The sequence below is a fragment of the Terrapene carolina genome, unplaced genomic scaffold, assembly GCF_002925995.2.
Source record: "Terrapene carolina triunguis isolate 2854851 unplaced genomic scaffold, T_m_triunguis-2.0 Scaffold58, whole genome shotgun sequence".
Lineage (NCBI taxonomy): Eukaryota > Metazoa > Chordata > Testudines > Emydidae > Terrapene > Terrapene triunguis.
The window spans coordinates 36,607,209-36,629,679 of record NW_020664409.1 but is presented as its reverse complement, the minus strand read 5'-3'; the positions used below and the strand labels follow the sequence as shown (position 1 = coordinate 36,629,679).

General features: G+C 36.8%; 1 protein-coding gene across 7 annotated transcripts in view; it reads left to right on the top strand.

Moving 5' to 3' along the window:
- Positions 1-22,471, top strand: part of ZNF521 (zinc finger protein 521) — a 272,771-nt gene that overhangs the window by 143,582 nt on the left and 106,718 nt on the right. For 6 of the 7 annotated variants that reach the window (XM_024202672.3, XM_024202670.2, XM_024202666.2 and 3 more), the window contains one exon: positions 429-513. In XM_024202672.3, coding sequence (XP_024058440.1) covers positions 429-513 — 85 coding nt within the window. The remainder of the gene's footprint in view (positions 1-428; positions 514-22,471) is intronic. The other variant, XM_024202668.2, reaches the window with a different exon arrangement.

Below are 22,471 nucleotides of genomic sequence, written 5' to 3'. Positions count from 1 at the left end.
GCGGTAACTAGGTTGACGGAAAAATTCTTGGGTTTGAGGAGGAATGGGATTAGGATATATGGGTTTTATTCCTGGCACCGCCACTACTTCATTATGGGCCTGATCCAAAAGCCATTAATATTAAAGGAAGAACTCCCATTTGACCTCTTTGTACCTTACTTTACAAATCTGTAAACACAGGCACTATCACAGTACTTACCACGCAGTGGAGTTGTAAAGCTTAAAAAGTGTCATTTGTAAAGAGCTATGAGAGATTCAAGTAAAAGGTGCTACAGATGGCAAAGTGTTATTTAATATTAATAATTAATTCTTAATGAAAACACCTCTGGAGTGCTTTAAATTACCACTTTGAACTAACCATTTTGAGTTATAATGAAATGGTTCAGGCTATATGTTTAAACACATTTTCTCTACCCATGTCTCTTTAGAAGAAGACCTACCAGTGCATCAAGTGTCAGATGGTTTTCTACAATGAATGGGATATCCAAGTTCATGTTGCAAACCACATGATTGGTAAGTGAAGCACTAAATCTTGTTGAAGATAGATAGCCCTTTCTCCTTCTTGTGTTCATCATTGCCTGCAAAATTAAACAGAGTTAAGGAGAAATTAATTGTGCAACCGTCAATGATTTACCTAGGCATGATTGATTTTTTTATTCATATTATTAGACCTGATAAAGCATTAGCATGTTTTATTTTCTGCAAGGGCTAGTTTAGACTTCTGCAGAGAATTATATATCTACTTCCAGTCAAAACACAGGTGATTAACAAATTAAACTTCTAATCATTTTTGCATTATTGAAAACAAACTAACAGGAATGGTTAATGAACTGGATGTTAGCTTTCCGTAGAGTTTTAGACAGGTTTTAATTTCAGAAGTTATTATGATAATGACACTACAGTGTGCTGCTCAAGCACCTTGGTACCAAAATCAAAACTAGCGAGTTTCTGTCTTTAGGAAACATAAATAATTCAAATGGCCATAAAAATAGTATTATATGTTCTGTATGAACAGTCTGGAAACAATTTGGAGTGTTTCTCTCTGTACAAAATTAAATACTATATCTTATTTTTAAAAATAAGGAATTGTAGTATTCAATAATAGGATCTGCATTTTTAGATACAGACATTTAAAAATTATTTTCTATTTGGATTCCTGATCCAAGCATGGCTTGATATTTACAAACCTATGTTAGAGTTGTGAGGTGGAATAAAACAAAAAGAGCATTTTTCTTTAATATTCATATTTTCCCATTACTTGCTTATTCCCATGGGGTTGCCCACAATGTTTTCAATTTGGTAACCACTCAGTAATAGCTCTAAGAATTCTACCAGTCAATTAAATTTATCAAGCACATCTTTTGCCCGCTAATAAAATAACATTGCCGTAGTTGTCTTATTTTGTTATTAGCCTCTTTTCAGAAATTTCATATAGCAAGCAGGGAATCATTGATTTTACACTTACTTCATATTGTTTTTGTTGTAACGTAAAAAAGTGCAAATTGCAGATGGTACAGTACAGCAGAGCAGCCAGTAATCACATGTCCAGTGGGTAAGAAGTTTCTCTTTTTAAGTCAATAACTCAGATATATCTGAGCTGATATAACAAAATATTTTATTACAAGCAAGCTTATGAATTTCTTCCGTGAATTTCAGGAGTTTGGTTGGACTATAAGTGGCCTGACAAAATTAATGAAGTAGTGAGAGAAATAGCCTGTTAATCAGTTTTAATACATTTAAAATATGAACATTTATGTTCTTTGCAGAAAAATGAATAAACACAAATTATGAGTTGGGCTTGAAAGGCAGTTCAGTGGTTTGCTTGTTGGATTAAGTCTCACTTTTGACATTCTTAATCTTTGGGGGAAGATAACAAACTGCTTCATAATGTTAAATCTGGATCAGTAACTTAGAATTTAAAAATAGAACATTATGCACAACAGAACACACCTTTCCGTTGTTTTCTTTGGATCCCAGTGTATGGCATATTCTTAATGATCTTTTGCAGCAATTAGTGGATACTGAAAATTTGACAATGAGAAATTGTCAAAAACTGTGTGGGTAAGGGATGATGCTGGAACGTCAGACAGTCTCAAACAGTGTGGTTGTTTGCCACCGATGTCCCATCTGCCTCTGATTCCTTGATAAGGGCATCCCTCTGCTCCTTAAACATTTTGGAGGAGGGTGGGGGGGGGGGTTGTTTTGTTTAGTGGGTACAGCAAGATGGATCCAGACTAGTGTTGATCAGATTTGATGGTAATTGCGGTTTTCTTAAAACTGAGTTAATGATGTTTGTATTTTATTCTGAAAAGTTGGATGAGGTTGAATGGGAGGGAGGTCCTTTTCCTTAGTAGGTGTTGTATCAACCATGCATGATATTGCTTCATGACATAACCATAGTGACACAGATTTACATTTGCTTAATATAAAATCTTCCCAGTGGGGAGAAGGAGCTCAGAACTCATGCTGGGAGATTTGCAGGTCATGCTTTTGATAATCTGTGTTCACTGGAAGTTTCTTATGTGTATCGCCAGATTTAAGAGTTTAGCTCTTAATGGTGCAACCCTAATTAATAAAATACAGATTTGGGGAAGGCGGAGGGGGAAATCAACAAAGTATAAGAATTCTATTGCTGAGAGTTGTGAACATGACCTCACTACCGAAGCAGAAGAAAACAAATGTTTCTGTTTTCCAATTCTGTTAGTCCTCTCACCGGTTATTAGATTTTTCCTTAGTTATCTTTCTAATTTTACTTCTCTCTTCCTCCTGCTCCCCTCCTTAATTTATTTCCTTGTTCACTAGCATGACAGGCCTTTCCCCAAAACCATATCCTGTCTACAAAGAAAGGTTAAAAGCGTGCCATCAATCTGTTTAAGTTTTCAGATTGACCTTACTGTGAGTGGGAGATGGATATAATATATATAAAACATGGATGCGTGTGTGTCTCTGAGTATGCATATGTAAAAATAAACAGATAAAACACATAAGTAACTATCAGCATCTGGAGGCTTCTTCCTGCCCACTCACCTGCCATAAAACCCTAGTGTTCTAAGCACCCCAATCTCCACATTTCTAAAATCAGAAGCTGTGAGCAGTGGAAGAGACCACTCAGGCTGATAAAGCATTTCTTGCTGCCCTAGTTCCCCTGTAACAAGGATTGGCAGAACGGGATACAGTATATTTGCCCTTGCAGGTGGAGTGAGGCACCCTTAGAGAGAGAGCGAATGGTCCAGGAAGGCAGGAGGGAGTAGATAAAAATCAAGGGGTTTAATAATACCCAGATGGACTGTGGGAGCAACACATACCTTCAGCTTCAGACATTATATCCCCATCTCAGGAGATATATTTTCCATTTGGATTAATATTTTACCATTATTGGCTTCCTAGCCAGTCAATATTTGTATTATATTTATTGATAGATGTGGATTAGTCTTTCCTAATTTGAGGGCTCCCAGATGACTTTGGAGGAATGATAGGGCAAAGGAAAAGAACAGCAGTGGTGGTGGGGAACGTTGCACGACCCAATGTCTGTCCTTCCCCACCATCCATGCATTGTGCTCCCGAGACTAGCAGGCAGTGAAGGCCCACCAACCTTCCATCCCTGCTCCCACAGCAGTCTCTAATGAAGATGGCTACAGAAGCGGATGATGATTATTTTTCTCCTGTGCTTCCATGGCCTTCAGCTAAGCTGCAAGGGCACATATCATCATAGCCCTGGAACCACCAGTGGAGGCCCCCATCCCAAGCAGTAGGGAACAGAGAAGGAATTACTAAATGAGACAGCAGAAATGAATAGCAATTAGAAAGGGGGAAAAGACAGAGAACAGAAAAACATAAGACTATTTAAAAAATAACAGAGGCAGAAAAGAATAGGAGAGACATTAAGACAGAAAGGAAGATGGCAGTACCTGCCGGGACATGGTATGTTGGGACATGGAGTGAGGGAGTTCATCCATCAAACCGTTGTGAGGAGAGTCTATCCGAAAATGATTGAGAGCCACTGATGTAGATACATGTTTAACTGATTAAAGAAAAAATGTTTGTCCTCAGCAATTTTGTGGCCTAAACAGATTGATAGGATCCCTGTAATTATTCTGTCCATTGGCCAAGGCCATTGGCCTTAAATTGGACTCATGTTGTTAACATCCAGAGAGAGTGGATTCATTACGGAAGGTCACTAAGGCAAATATAGGTTTAAAAAATCCAAGTATGAAACTTAGTCTTTTAAATAAGGCAAACGGCATTACTTTGTTGGCTAAAATATCTCCACTGAGGGTAGATATTTTTAGGTAGTGTGTCCGTCTGTGTTTTTGTCTAATCAAATATAATATCAAATAGTCATTTAGCGGGGGAAGAGGGATTAGAGGCTATTTGAAAAGCCTCTTACTCTTCTCTGTTAAGAGGGTGTATAGTGATTTTACAGATTTTATTATACATTTCAATCAATCTAACAAGATGGATTATGCCACCTAATGGAAAATAAAATCTGCAGATGACCCAGTGAGGTGTAACCTTAAGTATCTTTGACAACAAAACAATTTACATTTGTTTATATGCAAGTCTCATACTGAAAGGATTTCAGAGAGATGGCTTTTGTTAGTAATTATACTTATCAGCTATATAGCACTTTATAATTTACATTTTTGAAATGTTGTACAAGCTTAATGAATCCTTACAGCATACCATGGTAAGGTATGCAGATAAGTATTTATCATGCCCATTTTGTAGACAGAGAAACCGAGGCAGAGAAGTGAAATACTTTACCTGAGGCAGTGGTTTTCAACCTGTGGTCCATGATCCCTGGGAGTCTGCAGACCTCCATTTGAAATTTGTTAGGGACTCACAAATGAAAAAAGGCTGAAAACTACTGACCTAAGGCTACATATAGGTAGTCAGTAGCAGAGAGCTCAGGAATTCCTGATCCCCAATTCTGTGTTCATTCCTTTAGACCATGTCAAGTAACATACAAGTTTTCTTAAACTACACGCTGTTTAGCATTAATGCTATAGAGGAGTCTTGTGGACAGAAAGTGCTACAAAGCTTTTTTTTTTCTTTTAAATACACCTTCTATTTACATGCAAATTTGGATCCAGACAGATGAAGGTACTTTTTGTTTCTAGAGCAAACTGCCAAATGCAAACATATTTGTCAGTAAAACTATTTTATAGCTTTGCGTCTATTTGGGGGAAAAAATCCAAACCCAGACATATTTTAATATTGTCTCAGTGAGGTGTAAGAAAACATATCTGTAATTCCTCTCTTCTTTTATTTTTTCCTCTGAATAAGATACAAAGCTTTTTAGCGGTTGTTCTCGAGAATAAACTGTCTCTTGATGTCTAGAGATGAGAAGTTTCCTGGGATCTCTTTGTTTAGCTCACATAGTTTACTGTTGGCATTTGACCCAAGTGTGCAGAAAGATACCCCTCCACCTGTTATTTTAAATAAATATGGTAAAGATTTTTTCTTCTACCTATTTCTTTACATTTGTGTTACTTGACGTACTAGCATGTAGACTGAAGTGTAGCCATAATGTCTATAATTTTTTCACACACATACAAAGTGGATCAGAATCAAGGGAGTTCAGACGTGTTTAACTCAGCAAAGGAATTACCCCATATAAAATTATGAGGCTCAACAGCAGTAGTGTAAATTTGTAAGTGCTCTGAATAAAGTGCTGTTAGGCATGAGATAATGTAAAGTGATGACTTTGCCAAGAACTATTTATGAAGAGCTTAATTTTTTTCACTCTGATAATTCTTGACCAATAATTACCAGCCTCTAATTATCTATTTTAGTTAGAAAGAAATCTCTATCACTATGGAAGTTGGCATTGCAACTAGCGCATAAATCCCCAAAGAGGTAAATGTGTTCCAAACAGCCACAAACAACTGTCTCATGGAACATAGTGAGCAAATTGCGAGCCGCTGGCTGTGCACAACAGAGCAGCACATTTACCATTGAAGGCTGATCAGGCTGACAAAGAGAATGATAAAAGGGGAAAAACAGCAACAATCTTTGTAGTTCACTGCAACTTAGATTGACTGTAGAGAGCAAGCCAGGGCTCTGTAGCGATAACCACAGTCCGCATGAAAAGTTGTGGTGATAGGGGCCAGGCTGTGGCATCACTAGGATGCAGTGGTTTTTCACATCTCCAGTTTTTAATAGATATATGTATGTCTTTTTATGAGTTTGCCTTAAATTTCATATCTAGTATAAATTGTGTGTGAGTTGAAGTGTGTGGTTTTTGACAGAAGGGTGTATTGTGGGCAACGATCAGAAAAAAAAACCCCGTAGCATGAAAATAATGACAAAACTAGAGTCAAAACCAATATCAAAGTCAATGGAAAGACTCCCAGTAACTTCAGTGAGCATTAGACCAGGCCCATAGATTGATTAAGAGAGTCTGTGCTGAGACCGTAATAGTCCTAAAGAACTTTTTTGGAAATAATGCATTAATTCATCTGAGATGAAAATTGAAAACTATGCCTTGAATTGACAAGCAATGTATAAACACTGAGATCTGGAGAAATCATTTATTGCAAATCCATGATATTTGAATATATCACTGATTTTATATATATGTATACACACACATATGCACATACATATATGTGTATATATATGTAAAATAATTTTTTTTGTCTCACATGCAGACACATGCAGCATGCATTATGTTATATGTGGAATACATTGCTGATGTCAAGACAAAGAAAATGCATAAATCAGCTTTGTAGACACCAATAACATTTTAGGCTAATTGTAATAGTAAGTGACATTTACACATTCTGTAGTTTGTCTAATGCCTACGGTCATGAAAAACATTTTTTCTTTCACATATACAGTAAGCAGCAGTATGTGACTAATATTCATTGCACTTTGGTGACCGCAAGTTTCACTTCTTCAGAATTTCAGTTTAAATACTATACAGTAAAAGTGACATTCTCTTGTATGAGGGGTTTTTACATGTCTTTGGGGGGGGGGGGAATCTAAATATATGGATCTGCCCACTAGAACATGAAGAGGCACAGACTTCCTTTTGTTTATCAGCTTTCACTGACTTGTCAGAACAAGGACTGGAAATTAACACATTGCAGGGGAAAAAATGATACTACGCTCTTAGCATCAAAAAATAGTTTGGGTACTTGGGAATCTCATGTTTACACTCATTGTTAGCAAGAAGTTTTCAAAAACTTAGAGTAAACTATATTATGTGGTTTGAAAAATGCAAAAAACATGTAACATCCAGAAAATCTTCTTTTGGTATTAAATCTGATGAAATGTTGGCTATTTCATGAGGAGCTGGGTTTAAAAAAAAGATGAAATCTGTGCTGTTTAATACTAACAGAAAGCTACCCTCATGTGGGCAATGCTGGCTTATTTGAAAAGCCCATAAAGGGTTTCTACATGGACCATACAAAAGGGATACTTTCTCTTTAATAGCCATCTGTACAGGAGAGATGAGAAGTGGGCCAGGTCATCTCTCCTCAGCTGTCATGATATTAACGTAGGTAATGGAGCAAGCTCTGCGTTCTGCTGGGTGTTGTTTTTCATAGATGTTCATCGATTTACACAGATAATTCTATTTATTTCTTAGAGTTGGTCCAAGCAAACCAGGCAGAATAACAAACACCAAAGCATTTCAAATGACTTTATCTTTGTTGTTTTGTAATGTAACTTTTGTCTAAAAAATGGTGTCACACCTACTGTGCAGATGGCTGCATGATTTGTAAACCAGCCAAAACATTTAAACAAATGTGTGATCTGGGGATAGATTAAATAAAGGATAAAATGGAGTGTGGACCACAAATTCTAATAATCAGATGATTTTAAGTTGTGTGTAGTGTGGAGAGATGGTAACAGTGATAGCAGGGAAAGCTTGCCAATGACAGCAAGGTGCCTTACAGATCTCAGGATGGAGCCTGTGGCCTAGTAGGCCTCAGTTTGAGAACTGCACATTTGCTGTACAGCTGGCAGCTCTGTATGGGGACATCAGATAAAACTTATGTAAAATGAAGTGTTATTGCTTAGTATGAAATTGTGCAGAGAGGGAATTTGCAGACAGTAACTGAAAACAGAATTCATGGTACCAATGAAGCAGACTGTAAATATGAAGAGGCTTTAATTATCTGAGCAATTTAACAAAAAATTCAAGATGTATTGACAAAGGGCAAATGCAGCTGTAAACATGCTAGAACACTAAACTGAAAGTTGTGTCACCCCTTCCAGTTTCAAACTCCAGTTTTTAATTCTGAGGGTTATATGATTTCAGCCACAGAGCTACTCTGATTTGAGATGATATCTAGATTTCAGATTGACCCAGGAGCAATTTTTTTCAGGAAAGTCTGTTGGGGCATTTTAAAGTCACAGAATATGAAGTAAAAAACTAATATGGAAACGTTCCCAACTCAGATGTTTTATTTTTCTCCTGTGTAACTCAAACAACTTTGATTTTGAAAAATTAAATTTGGGAGTCCATAATTATTTTTGTATTAAGGAGTTTGGGGGAAAGAGGGGGGAGAAACAACCAAAAAGCCAATATTTTGCAACAATTTCTTTCCCTTTTAATTTCTTTTAAAGAAAGGGGGGCATTTAAAGATAAGAATGCCACTTGATTCTAACCTTGCTCTCTTCTACCTAGGTAGTGCAAGGATGTCCAATTGGTGTGTGCTGTTATGTAGCATACAGTATGTGTTGTAATACCTAGCCACTGCAGGATGAATTAAAGGCATTGTGTCTCCTTTCCCTTTTGTTCTTTTTTTGTTTTTGTCCTTTTGTATTGCAACAGTTGCTTTTGCACATTTTTGGTATGTGTTAACGATCACGATAGAATACAGTTTAAATATTAAAATCCACAGTAGTTATTCCTAAATTGTTCACATTCCTAGCAAAGAAACCCCCAATTCCTTGATGAGCTATTTCCTTAGATTTCTTTCTGCTTTCGAGTCCATTTAGTGCAATAAACAAAACAAAAGAAACCAATATGGAGAGTGGGTGTTGAACTTCAGCTGTTCATATTGTTGCATTTGGTGAGCTGATGGGGTTTCGTAGGTCACCTTTAGAATTATGCCTATGACAGCAGTAGCTACCTGCCAAGATTGCAAGGTATCTCACAGCTCTCAGGATGGAGCCTGTGGCCTGGTAGGCCGCACTTGGAGGGGTACACATTTGCTGTACAGCTGGCGGCACTGTATGGGGCAGCCATGTGGGCTGTTAGGGAGCTGGAAAGGAGACAAGCATGAAATTTCTTCTAACCCCAACTCTGTTTTTCTGTACTGTTGGCTGCCTCTCAGTTCCTTGACAAAAAAACCAATCAGGCACCCTTTAATCCGCCTGTGATTACCAGTGGTATAAAAAGAGAAGCATAATGAGGAAAAATGCCTCGTTTTGTTGCCTTCAAAAGCCAACAAATTGGAGTTAACTTGACAGGAAGTGGCTTAATAATTAGATTATTTATTTATTCCTGACACATATCCCCCTGTTACTAGTCTCAGGAGATCCCGTAGATGGTACGATTTTCAAGCTGCCATTACTTCGCTGTCTTTTGTGAACAAAGAAGCTACTGTCTATCAGTCAATTAAATGCACTCTTTAAGCAGAGGCTGAGAAGTCCTCAATGGATAGAGCCCTGGGACACTGTGGCTGATGATTCCTTTCTCTGTACTGTACATCACACTCTCAACTACAGTCCCCATAGGGATGGAATAAAGTCATGCATTAAAATATCACTTGTTGATTTGTTTGCTAATGAAGAGCCATTGAAATGTTTGTGTATTTCTATAGCAAAATTGTTGATAAAAGGACTACTTGCTTGCATATCTTACTTCATCTTCAGTAAGTGCTTATTTAAGACTTACTAAAATTAAAGTCAACACATTAAGAAAAAAAACAGAGATGGATAATATGGATTTACTTGCAATTCACATGAAAATAAATAATGCCAAGGACAGTGAGAAGAGCGAGAGAAAAGGGGAATAATAGTACTTCAACCATGTCTGATATAATTCTCTTCATTAATAACACTAAGGATCTCTCTCTCTTTTATTTTTCTGGTACAGTAGCAGGCACACCTATTTCAAATAATAAAAAGATGTGATGCATACATTTAAAGCATCCATAAAAATGTAATCCTGGAAAAGTAAGAAATTAAAAAAGTAGCTAGTTTTTAAAAGAGGTTTTGTTTGGATTCTTTCTTCTTTTTTGGAGTTAAATATATTTAGAAAATAAGAACTTTTGTTCATTTATATAGTAACTATCTGCAGCCAGGTAGCCCAACAAAAATATACAGACATTTCTGACTAGTATACTGTGTTTGGTAAAACTTCAAGGTTAAAGTAAAAGAGTCTGGGAGCAAAGTTATTTGACTCTGGGGGGGTAAGGCTTCTGAGCTCAGATGCTCCCAACTTTTTTTTACAGTGTTGTATTATCTACATGAACTTACTTTTTTGTTTGGTTTTTTGTTTTTGTTTTGCTCAGATCACCATGGTGCCTTACGGTATTTTTTACAAAAGGCAGAATGCTTGTCTTTGTATAGTAATGAAAATCATTAGTTGATGATTAATTGGTAATATGTTCCAGTATTTATTCATTTATTAATCTATCTTTTTAGAGATCTCTGTTTGCACTTAAGCACTTAAATGATGCAGTGGCAGTTCTCCAATGCAATATATTTAGCTTCTGCACGACCACTTGTTACATACAGATAGAGTTTAAATGAAAGTGGTGATGCCCTAAAATGTATTTATTTTCTCAGCCTTTTTTAAAATGACACCCATACTGTAACTCTTGCTTTCAATAAACTTGACAACAGGCTAAAGGGAATTAATTCAGGCCAGCCTCAAATTGGAGTGTTTCTAATTCCTAGCCTGTTATTCCAATTCATTTTGTTAGAAAAAGCTTAGATACTCGGAGGTGTTCTATAATAGAAAATGAATTTGAAACCCATTCATTAATTGGTGATTAATACATTTCGGGATTAGTTTAAGCAAAGCCCTACCTCCTGCCCAGTCAAGTATGTTCTGGTTAATATCCAATTATCTGCACCTTTGTACTTATTATGTCTTAATATTTCGGATATGATAACCAGAAACTTGAGAGTCATGCTAATGAGGAGCATAGAGCAGGAATTAACCAGTGACACACTCAGTGATCCTTACTGAGAAAAGTATCTCTTTCTCTCCTTTCCTCATCCTGGTACAGCTACTGTACACCCTCTATTTCTAGTATTTTAAATGGCTTATTGGAGATTGGAATAATATTTTAACTAAATATTTTTGGTTTTGCGTCAATTGCAGACACTGCATAAGATCAGAATGTGTTTGTGCACAGTCATGTTTGTGATAAACGTAATATTATGTGGTGAGGGAAGTGAAAAATTGATACTCTGCTGAAACAGTGGTACCTGCTTAAAATATGCACTCGTGTCTGTCTCTGTGAGCACGTGTACAGTTATGTATATATGAGCGCCTGCGTGTGCATAATGATATCCATTAATGAGAGAAAGTAATTATAGTGTAAAGGGTTACAAATGTGTTTGAGAGTTTTAAAAAAAATTTACTTGGGCGTATTTATCATATCCCTCAGCTTGTAAAGAAGATGCTTTAGTTACTATGAGTACAACTGTACAGGGCTGTGAGGTGAAGGAAAAAAAATATAACTAATAAATATTAAAAACCTAAAATTTACCTAAATTAGCTTTTCTGTGTATAAAAATGTCAAAATCTTAAAATCAGTATCTCAGGATTGTCTGATCTAGGAACAGGTGTTATTTCCTTCCCCGTGATATAAAGGTACCAGTTTTAGTGTGGCAGGATCATGAGCAGTTTAGGTTAAGTTGCTAGGATAGGTCTGGTAGAAGAGGAAGCAGTGGGCAGAGTAAAGGTGACATGATCAAAGATGTATGATAGATTACAGGGGCATGTGATAAATTGTTTTCATCCCTGAATATGACCATCACATACCTTACATTATCCACAGTGTATGAGACAAGGGATCTTTCAGAACCTTGCCTCATTCACTGCACTCACCTTACAGGGTGCAGGTTCCAAGTTTGTAGACAAAATCAAGATATTAGACTGTATGATTTAAAAAGTAGTATATTTTTTGTGATTGAAAACTATCAGGAAGCATATGCACAATGGGTGTTTTGAGTGCCTGAGTTTTGAGTGCCTATGTAACTTGAATGTTTCCTTTATGTATTATTTTATTAGAATTCCATGGTTTAAAAACATAATAGCCATTTCTTTATATGTAACTCTTTGACTAGACACCACCTAAGCAGAGGGAAAACTTCTGCATCTTCTCTGTCAGTGCCCCCAACTGCACACCTGGATGAGGCCTAAGGCATTAGAAGATCATCTTGCAAAAAAAAAAAACAATAAAAAACCAAAAAACCCAACAACCTGGTCTCCTACAGGGCCCTGATCAATTCAGTGCTCAGTTTAGGAGATGTGCATGTTTACTAACTCATTCATGGGTAACACAGCCCTCCCTTTGCTTAGAACTTTGGTAAAATGGGCTAAAAAACATACCCAAAGTACTGCATTAGTGCAAAGTGTGATTTTCAAACTGTCATAACATGATCAAATCAAAAGCAGTTATCACCAGAACAGTCAAATACACTTCTTTGCATTTGAATGACATTTTCCTGTTAAGTTTGAACTTTCAACCCCCAGTCACTTGAGCACTACTGCTCTTAAATAAAAATCTTGCAAGACTTAATGGGGGGGGGTAGCATTTTTTTATTCACCTCTCATTTGAAAATGGCTGAACCTTTGTTTTAAATAAATAAATAAATAAAATAAAAATATCACCTTTGGACAGAGACCTGGTCTGGAAAATTTCAGCTCACTAATTGAAAGTGTTGTAAAGTTGTGAGTAGCTGAAAGAAGGCATTTATAATAGAAATGCTCAAATTTTACCTGCCATTACATTTATATTGCATACTCCAGAAAATGTACAGTAGGGAAAAATCCTTCACTGGCACGCATAGGAATAGATTACGTGACCTCTTAGGGCCTTTCTGTCTAATATCTGTGATACTCTATCTGGGTCATCTTATATTTTATGTCAACTCCCACTTTTAGAAAGCTAATATTTTTGTGTACAAGGCTTTCAGCATGGCCCTTCCCGGTCCACCCTTTCTGCAAACTTGTGATTTTACTGGTCTCTTTCAACTAAATGTCTCCGCACTGGAAGTACTCCTCTTTTGCAAAAGAAGCATTCCAAAACACCATAACTCCTCTTCTGTCTCCATACTCAACTCAGACTTCCCATTTGTCACTTCTGACCATATCCTTGTGATAGCCTTTGACTCGGAACTCTCCTATTGCACCATCTCCTATGTATGCAAATTCATCTTTTCCATAAATTTGCACATGTCTGTCCTTCATCTTCAACTTTGCTGATATCCTCATCCACATCACTCTGTAGCTTTGGACAAGTCACTTAACCTCTCTTAATTTTGCAAAATGAGGATAATGGTTTTTTGAGAATAAATTAGTTAATGTATCTAAAGTGCTTTGAATATAAACGTGCTAAAATGCCATAAATACTAAGTATTAAATTACTTGTTTTATTTATGATTGTTCAACCTCTGCAGAATGCTATTGCCTGCCTTTCTGCCACAACACCTGCCTCAAATAACTCTATTCATTTCAGAAAACAATTAAAATTCATCCTTCCTGTTAATGGATAATCCTTCATGGACATTACATTGTCTTTCTCGACTTCAGCCTAGTTACATTGCTAAAGTGATCTTCTCTCAGTCACTCCTCACAAAGGCCCAGATCCCCAGTATACACCAGATCCTGGTGTAAATGAATATAGATCCATTTAAGTCAGTGAAGTCTGTTACATATTCTGAGAATCTGGCCCATTGTCACTGTTGATTCAAGATCTATCTCCTCTGCATCTTCTGCAGCCTGGAAAAATCTTCCCATGTCTCCGTCTCATTGTCTCCATCTGTTTTCAAATCTCGTGTGAAGATTTGAATTTAATTTAATATAATTTAATATAATTTCTCCCTTGCCTAAATCTTTTACATTTATCCTTGTTCTGTTGTTTATTATTTAAATCTGTGACCGGATTTCTTTTTACCTCTGTAAAGAATTTTGAGTTACAGTTTATTTGAAGGATCCTCTACCAAATATATCATATTGTTTTATTACAAAGCTGATTTCTATGGTTCTCAGCTAAATCTCATAAGAACCACCCATCCACACAAATGCTTGCACACTGGCAAGAATATACAATTTTTAGTAGTCTCCACTGAAATTGTCCTTTCTTTAGCTGTGATCCTGGGCCAATACCAGCCACGGCTGGTGCTTCAAATCACGTAGCTTTAAATAGTGTGCCTGAATATTGCCACCTTTATATGCTGTATTGTAATGAAACAACATCAGTAAATTGCAGTGAAGGGTGATTGTTGCATGGGGATGACTATTACACCTTGGGGTCCATTTGCACCAGATTATTTTTTTATTGTTATTATTACTTCCTATCTTCTTTACTCTCTTGACGCCAAACTTGCTGTTGGACATCAGTGGAGCACAGGGGATCTTTAGAAACATTGTGGACATCATCTTTTCTCTTAGGTACAGACCAATCACAGTTCAATTCCAAACTCTAGTATCCTGGGTGGCTTTGCAGTACTTTATTGATGCCAGTTTGGTTAGTTGACTAGTCTCAGAGTGGTGTTCATCATCTGCTCTTAAAAGAGGATGAATTTATTGCTGATAAAAATGACATTTTTTGCTAACAGTTTTTAGACTGAAACAATGCTGAATTTATAGCAAGTATAATACATTTCCCCCATCCTAGCCCCCGCACATTGTACAGTTCAGAAAAGAACTGAAATGAGATTTTTGTTTTTTGTTTTGGTTTATTCCTTGTTTTTAACTATTTTCATGATAAATTAATCTTGGAGGGTAAAGGCAGTATGCAGTTGAATTGTCAGTGGTTTATTTGTAATATTAAACCACAAAAATACTTTCTGGTGTTTTTTTTTTCTGGCCCCTGTGGGTATGTCTATACAGCAAAGAAAAACCTGTGGCTGGCCCCTGTTAGCTGACTTGGGCTGCGGAGGTGTTTCATTGCTGTGTAGGCTTTCAGGCTTGGGCTGGAGTCCAAGCTCTGGGACCCTCCCACCTCGCAGGTTCCTAGTTCCCCGGGCTCCAGCCCGAGCCCAGACATCTACACAGGAAGAAAACAGCCCCACAGCTTTAGCCCTGCGAGCCCGAGTCACCTGGCATGGGCCAGCCATGGGTGTCTATCTTGTGCCATGATTTTAAGATGCTTCCGACAAGTTTTGTTGTTAGTCTGGGGATTAAAAACAAGATTTTTATTAAAGATATTCCCTTTTTTAAGCAATACAAGCATACAGTGATAACATGAAGATGTCAGTGCTGTCATAGGGTACCCCACAAGCAAACAGGCTGTGTCCTCAGTGGTACAAGAAGCAGCTGCAATCAGAAGAACGTGTTATAACTGATTTATCAGCCAGTAAAATAGAAGGTAGACATTCACTTCACCTATATAAAAGCCAAGTCATTGTGCTACATGCTTTGTACTGAGAAAGCTAGGGAGAAAAAAATCACCCCCATTTGCCCAATTTAGGGCCAAGGCATGGATCTTTGGCACCAGTCATCCCTTCAGCTTATGGATGGGAATAGAAACTGCAACCCTCCTGCATGACTTGTCCAGGTTGCTGCTGAGTGTGTGCATTTGTGGATCCTGTGGCTGCCTTCCTCAGATCTCCTTTTCTCCAATGCCTCCCCCATCGAGTGTGGAGGCACCCTTCCATATGCAAAGTATTGCAGAGGCCCTGGCTTGGTGGCATGTCTGCACTCTCTATGCATCTCTGATTGGGGAGCTTAGGAAGGTCTTTTTTGGCACGTCTTCATTGGGGTGAATGTCAGTTGTAAGGCTCTGATCCTGAAAACACTTAGGCACGTGTGTAGCTTTATGCACACAAGTGACTTCTTTGGGACTACTCATGGGAGTAAAGCTGTGCACGTTTTTAGGTGTTTGTTTGATTGGGGTCTAATTTGTTATTTCAGGGATTATGCCAAGAACAACATAATTTAAATAAGGAAAACATTTTTTTTCACCATGTAACATTCAGGTTGTCATTTTACCTTGTTAGACATTTTCTCACTTGGGAGCATGTACGTGAATTTTTATTTGAACAGTAAATATAGATTTTAGCATCTTTTTTGGGACTATGTACATTTGTTTTTTCATTGCAATACAGCTGTTTTCCCTCTCTTCTTTCTCTTAATATTATGACTGTGTAGCATTCAAATTTAAATCTGGAATTAGAACTGACACACCTTCAATTGAACTATCATGTCTCTTAAAACTGCTTTATCAGTGACGCCAGTTCCACACTATTCAGTTGTACACACTTCCGATTATGGGCCAGAGAGCATTGATTTTTAGCTGTCATTTCTAGCGCACACACTGTAGAATTGAAATTTAAACCTTAATCCACTCCTTAATGCAATTAATTTTTAATGTGCAGTAATACTAATTGAAATAGCCTGAATTTAGTAAGTCACTACAAGACATTTTCAAAAGCAGGAGTCTCCACTGAGAACTGGAAGGACAGATAATCATTGTTACAGTGTTTACAGAATAAATGCACAATCTGCAGGCTATTCAATGGCAAGAGATCTTTTTTCTGTTAGTTTATATTAATATGTCTCATTGTGGATTGAATTTTTTTTTCACTGATTCACACTGCACGTGCGTGTGTGTGTGTATTGTTGTGAGCCAAGTTATTGTGATTGTGTATTATTGGAGGTGGTTACTTCAGTAGAATATTTTCTGTCTAATCTATATATTTTTAACATCACTGTCACTGTATTATGTAGTTGTCAAATTCATTTTGATGTGCATAGAAATTTATTCAATTTTCCTCCTACAAAATGGTCAGCTATGCAGTTCCCATGTATTTTAAACTGAAGCTGCATGTTATGTACCTGTATCTTCCCCCCTGCCCCAGGTTTGCCTTTCACCTAAGCAGCATATCTTGTGCTAGCATGACTTCATTGTATTATTATTAATTTTAAATATAGTATTTTAAAATGTTTTGTGAGGTTTTTCCAACCAGAGTGAAACAGATTTTGACACATTTAACCAAAGAGATTTTAGTCATTTTTGTAATAAAAAGGTGCTTTGACCATATTTATCTGCTAGCAAGGAGCACTTTTTAGAATGCCTTGGTTCAGCTGATGAATGGGCTTGTACAGCATTCAAAACGAGCACCAGTGTTAAGTGAAAATAAATGGCGAGCGCGGTATATCATCCTTTCATGGCTTTCACATTATAGTATTTAATAAGCCAATAGTGCTGTTAAATATTTAGCAAAGGTTCTCCCAAAACCTTTCCATATATTTAAATGGGATTTTAAGACATTTTGCAGCACATAAGTAAAAATTATGCTTCAGTCCTTGAAATGGTTGTAGCGTGGTGTATTTTCTAAATGAAGTGCAGGATAACATGGCACAAATGCATTCAGCAGATTTCACACCTACAAAACACCTGAATCAATTCCCGTTTTTCGGATTAGGGGTTCAAACTGACTCTCATTTTGTCAGTGTTAAAAGAAAGCTCTGTTGAGACTATTTGCACAGAATACTAAACCAGCATTATAGCATTTAAAAAAAAAATTGGAGTGTGATTTAAAAAAAAAAAAAAAAAGCCTTAACAGTGTAAAGGCTTTAACAGTGGACACTTTTTAAGTTTTTGGAGTGGTAGAAGGGAAAAATCAATTGCTACCCTGTTCTAAGATTAACAAGCTAAATCAATATATAATATTTTTAGGATCTCCGGCATTTAAAATGTAGATTTAATAAGACAGTTTATTGCATGGAGGTGTTAATCAAACAATACATTAATATTAGGAACCTAGTCATCTTTGATAAACACCTGTATGTTGTAGATCCTTATTACATTCTAATTAATCCTCAGTAAATACTTGTATGATAATTAAATGGCTTTAGCTTAAAATACAACAGTGCCTATTTAAATTAAAAAACAGGTCCTCTGCCACCTTCTGCAGGGATGCAGGCCCCATATGTAGGGTAATGGATAGATTTGCACTTTATGGGGGAGCTAGCAGGTTTTGGGTGCCAGATATGAGAGGCACACACCTTCATGCTGTTCGTCCCCAGGGATATGCAAAGGCTTGGTGGTGAACCAGTCAGGTGACAGGGCCAATGGATATGCAACTACTTGGATCCACAGATTGGTGCCCCATGTGGAGGAGTGAAGACAGCGCAGCAAGGATACTGTAGTCTCAGGGCTGCAGATAAAGAGCAGCTCCACTGGCACTCAGAAGCTTAGATGGATGCTTCTTTGCCTCTGGTCCCTAGGGATATCACCAGAGTCCATCTCACTGCTTAAGCTGTGTGCTGATTCCTAGGGACTGGGCCTGTTAAGGAGCTGTATTTTTAAGTGTTACGTGTAAAAAAAAAAAGATATAATTATGGCCAGTGTAATCAGTGGGTATTATCAGCCCTTAAATCTCTCAGTGTTAAATATTATGCTTAATTTTGAATGTGCAACGATGGAGGGCAGTGCTCTGTTCTAATTTTATATTCATTTATGTGAATATCTATTGAAAGTGTTGTTTTTTGTTTTGTTTTTTCATTATCAACCTACCATGTACACTGCTATTGCCCACAGTACTTACTTCAGGCACTTTAGAAATACATCTCATTTTCAAAGCAGTGCCTGCATATCCTGCTTACTAACCATTTTGGTTCTGTTTAAAAGAAAATTTAGGATTTTTTTTAGTTTGAGGAGTATAATGAAAATGTGTGAGTCTCTGTCTCTCTATTTGAAAATTGAGAGAATTAATGGAATGTGTGTGTGTAAATATATAGAGCTATATAGATCATAGGTATAGATATATTTAATATGCATAGCTCGATGTATGTTGACCTCAGGTTACAAGAGTAGAAAATCCCATTTTCCAGCTTGTTTCAAATGTAGTAAAAATGCTGCTTCAGTTGGTTTATGCTGCTCACATTGGGAAAGGTGCTTATACTGTGATAATTATCATCAAGGAATATTAATGCGTTCAGCATTTGTAACCCAAAAACTCATTATAGCTTAAGCTGTGCATCATCTGTGAAGAGAGAACTTGCCAGAATTCGCTCTTCACAGGGGTTGCCTCCTGCTTGGAATGGAGTGGTCAGAGTATTGTAAGAGGTCACTTAGGCTATTTTTGAAAGCTGAAGTTTTGCAGTTTTTGATTCACTACGTTCTGCCTAAATAGCTTAGCATTCTTGCTCCAAAATTTGCTTTTTCTAACTGAATGCCTGGTAAAGTACACAAAACCAAAAGATGTATTCCGTTATGTGCAAGAGGTGAAAGGGGTAAGCATGCATATTCTGCATCAAGGTCATGGAGATTTCAGGATTCATTCTCCCGTCAATGAGCATGGGATTTATACACAGAACTCTCTGTAGTGGGAGTTAGCCATTTAAATCCTCTGGTCTTTGATGAGAGAGTAGCTCCTTATTTGTGTCAGACACTGTAGCACTTTTGTACATCAATTCCAGCTGAGTTCAGTTGCAGCATAGGCCTATGTTTTGGTCTCACATAGCACTTCATCATACACATAATTTTATCTGATTATTCCTGTGTTCTTTTTTGAGGGCCTGGACCAACACTTGAACAAACCTCTATTTTTCCAAAAATTATTTTAGAGGTTTATTTAAAACACTAGGGCCTGATTCTCTTCTCACTGTGTTTTCACATCCCTGCCCCTCAGTTGATTGAATTGGTTTACATCAGTGCTCGTGAAAGGAGAATCAGGCCTTTAGGAGTTTTTTATATTTTCATTAGTGTATTGTTGTGGGATTCTGTATACTTCTGTACATTACAGTACCTGAGTATATGCCACAACAGTTCTAGAACTAGATCATCAAAAATCCTAAAGATAAATAATCTATGATAAACCACAGTAAATTTTTCCAGTGATTTGTAATGAAATCTTTCTTCCAAATGAGAATGTCCTTCTTTCAAAAGAATATAGTGCCTCCACCTTAAATAATTAAAACTGCGGTAGAAGCAAAATTGTATTGTGCAGTGCTGGGGTTTTTCAATATGGTCAAATCCTAATATTCTTTCCCCCCCCCCCCCCTTGATACATTGCTTGACATTTCCCACTAATATTGCCTTATGTCGCATGTTGTAGTTTGCTTTATGTTAGGCAGAGGAGAGTAATGCTCAATTCTATCAGGCACTCTGGCTTTTGTGGACCTCTCTGTTTCTGAGGTCAAGTTCTGAACCTAGTCTTGCTCCTGGGAGGACTAGAAAAATCTGTTTCATAAGTTTCCATGGGCCTCAAAGAAGTCTAAGAAGAAAAACACAAAACCCATAGGCTTAGTTTAGACTGTCTGAAAAAGTTGGATTCATTAATAGGAAAACTTGCAGTTGATCAGTTTTTCTTATCAGAAAGGGTCACTGCTGTTAGTGGCAGACTCAAGTAAGAGGCAGAGCTTTAGAGGATAGAGCAGTCTTTCAAATATCTGAACATGTGTACAAAAATATCTGAGTTGATAATATAGAACTAACCTGCTGAAGTAAGAAATGACTTGCCTCTTAAAATCTCTTAACTGAAAGGTAATAGAGAGAGTACTATGAACACCGAATCCGAACAGTGTAACTATTATGGGTATGTCCCATTAAAAGCAATTAATTATTGTAATAGAACAGAACCTTTATTTTGTGCAGTAGCACACTAATGCCACAAAATGGATGACTGTCCTGAACCAAACATAAATTCTCAGCGGGTGAGAACAGGAATACTGACACTGTAGCTGGGAAATACAATGGCGGCATATCTGCTGTGTGGATGTAAACTTAATAATCTTTATGAATTTTGAGTAACTCATAACCCTGCTTCCCCTCCAAAGAAACATTATGAAAAGATTGCTTCTAAATCCTTCAGATATTCTCTGTACTTGTGATAGATGCCTTAGTCTTTACCTTGAGGCATTGGAAATGAATGTGTGTTCTTTTCAAGAGATAAGAATGTAGACTTTAGGAAGGAGCAAATTGTATTTTCGTGTTTAAGTTCACAGTTTGCACTTGATGTAGTGAAAGCCAAATGTGAAGAATTGCTTTTCAACATTATTTCTCTGTCTTCTGTATCCCAAGACCTCTGAATTATTATGCTAAAATGTTCTATTGCATGTGATAAAGAAATGCTGAAAAACTGGAAATAAAACAAGATCACCTTCGTTGACTAGGCTGTATTTAGATTCCTCTAGCTGCTTCTTATATTGCACAAAGGATCACCCCTTTTTGTAGTGCTGTTCACAGTGATGCAGAAAAGACAGAACAATCCGTGTCTGCAATGCATATTGCAAATGTAACCATTATCCAATATTAACAGTTCTTCTTTTATGGGCCAGATACTGATCTCATTTACACCAATGTAAGTCTGCTATGTCACTGAACTGTCTGAATTTATACTGGTGTCAGCGAGATCAGAATTAGGCCTAAGATATATATTTTTTTTAAATTAAGAAATTATTATTTCCTCTTTTTTTTCTCCCAACATTTTTTGTAATAATTTGTCAAAATGTATCTTTTGGACTGTGAAAGATTCCAGTTCCAATGCCCCAAAATAGAAATGTATCTGCTTTTCAGTCAAACCCAGAAAATACCTGAATAATTTTTAAATTCACCTGGATTCCCTTTCATGAGCTATACATTTGTTTATCTTCTTAAAAATTAAAAAAATCCTAAAGCCATCCTAGTTTCTCTTCTTTTAAAAAAGCTGGTATATGCATATTAAATTAGCTATCAATCCATTGTACCAAAGAGCAACTAATACCATGTTCACCTTTATACTTTAAACATTTGGAATCATATAAAACAGAGGGCCAGTGTGTATTGTACATGAAAAATCAAAACCAAGGAGATTAAATATTGTAGCATGATATTTGAAAGAGAGATTGGAATGGTATAGTTTTTGGCTTGGGTTCCTTTTTCAGATGTAATTGCTGCTTCATTAGCTCTTGGAAGAGTTTCCTATGGTTAAATTTAATCAAATGGTTTAGAATGGCAAGCTTGTACACTCAAAATTCCAATACCGTTCAGAATTTTTAATAAGATATCCTTCAAATCTTTTTTCAAACCAAATATTATTTAACTCTAAATGTTGATTTTGAAATAATTCTTACTAGCTGATCATAATGAATAAATGCAGATGTAGAATATCCTTCATAGGACTTGGCTGTTAGAGGTAGTCATCTGTTATACCAAGAACATAATTGCCAGTATGCTATGCAATTATGAATCAAGACTCTGATGCTTATTTAGTTGTTGTAGTGGACATCTCTGTGTTCTTTCCTAGGATCTTTAACTCTCATAGTTATAGTCTCATTCTGTCTTTATTTTTAGATTAGTTAGCCTGGTTTACTATATTAGCTATTCCAGTTGATGTAGTTATC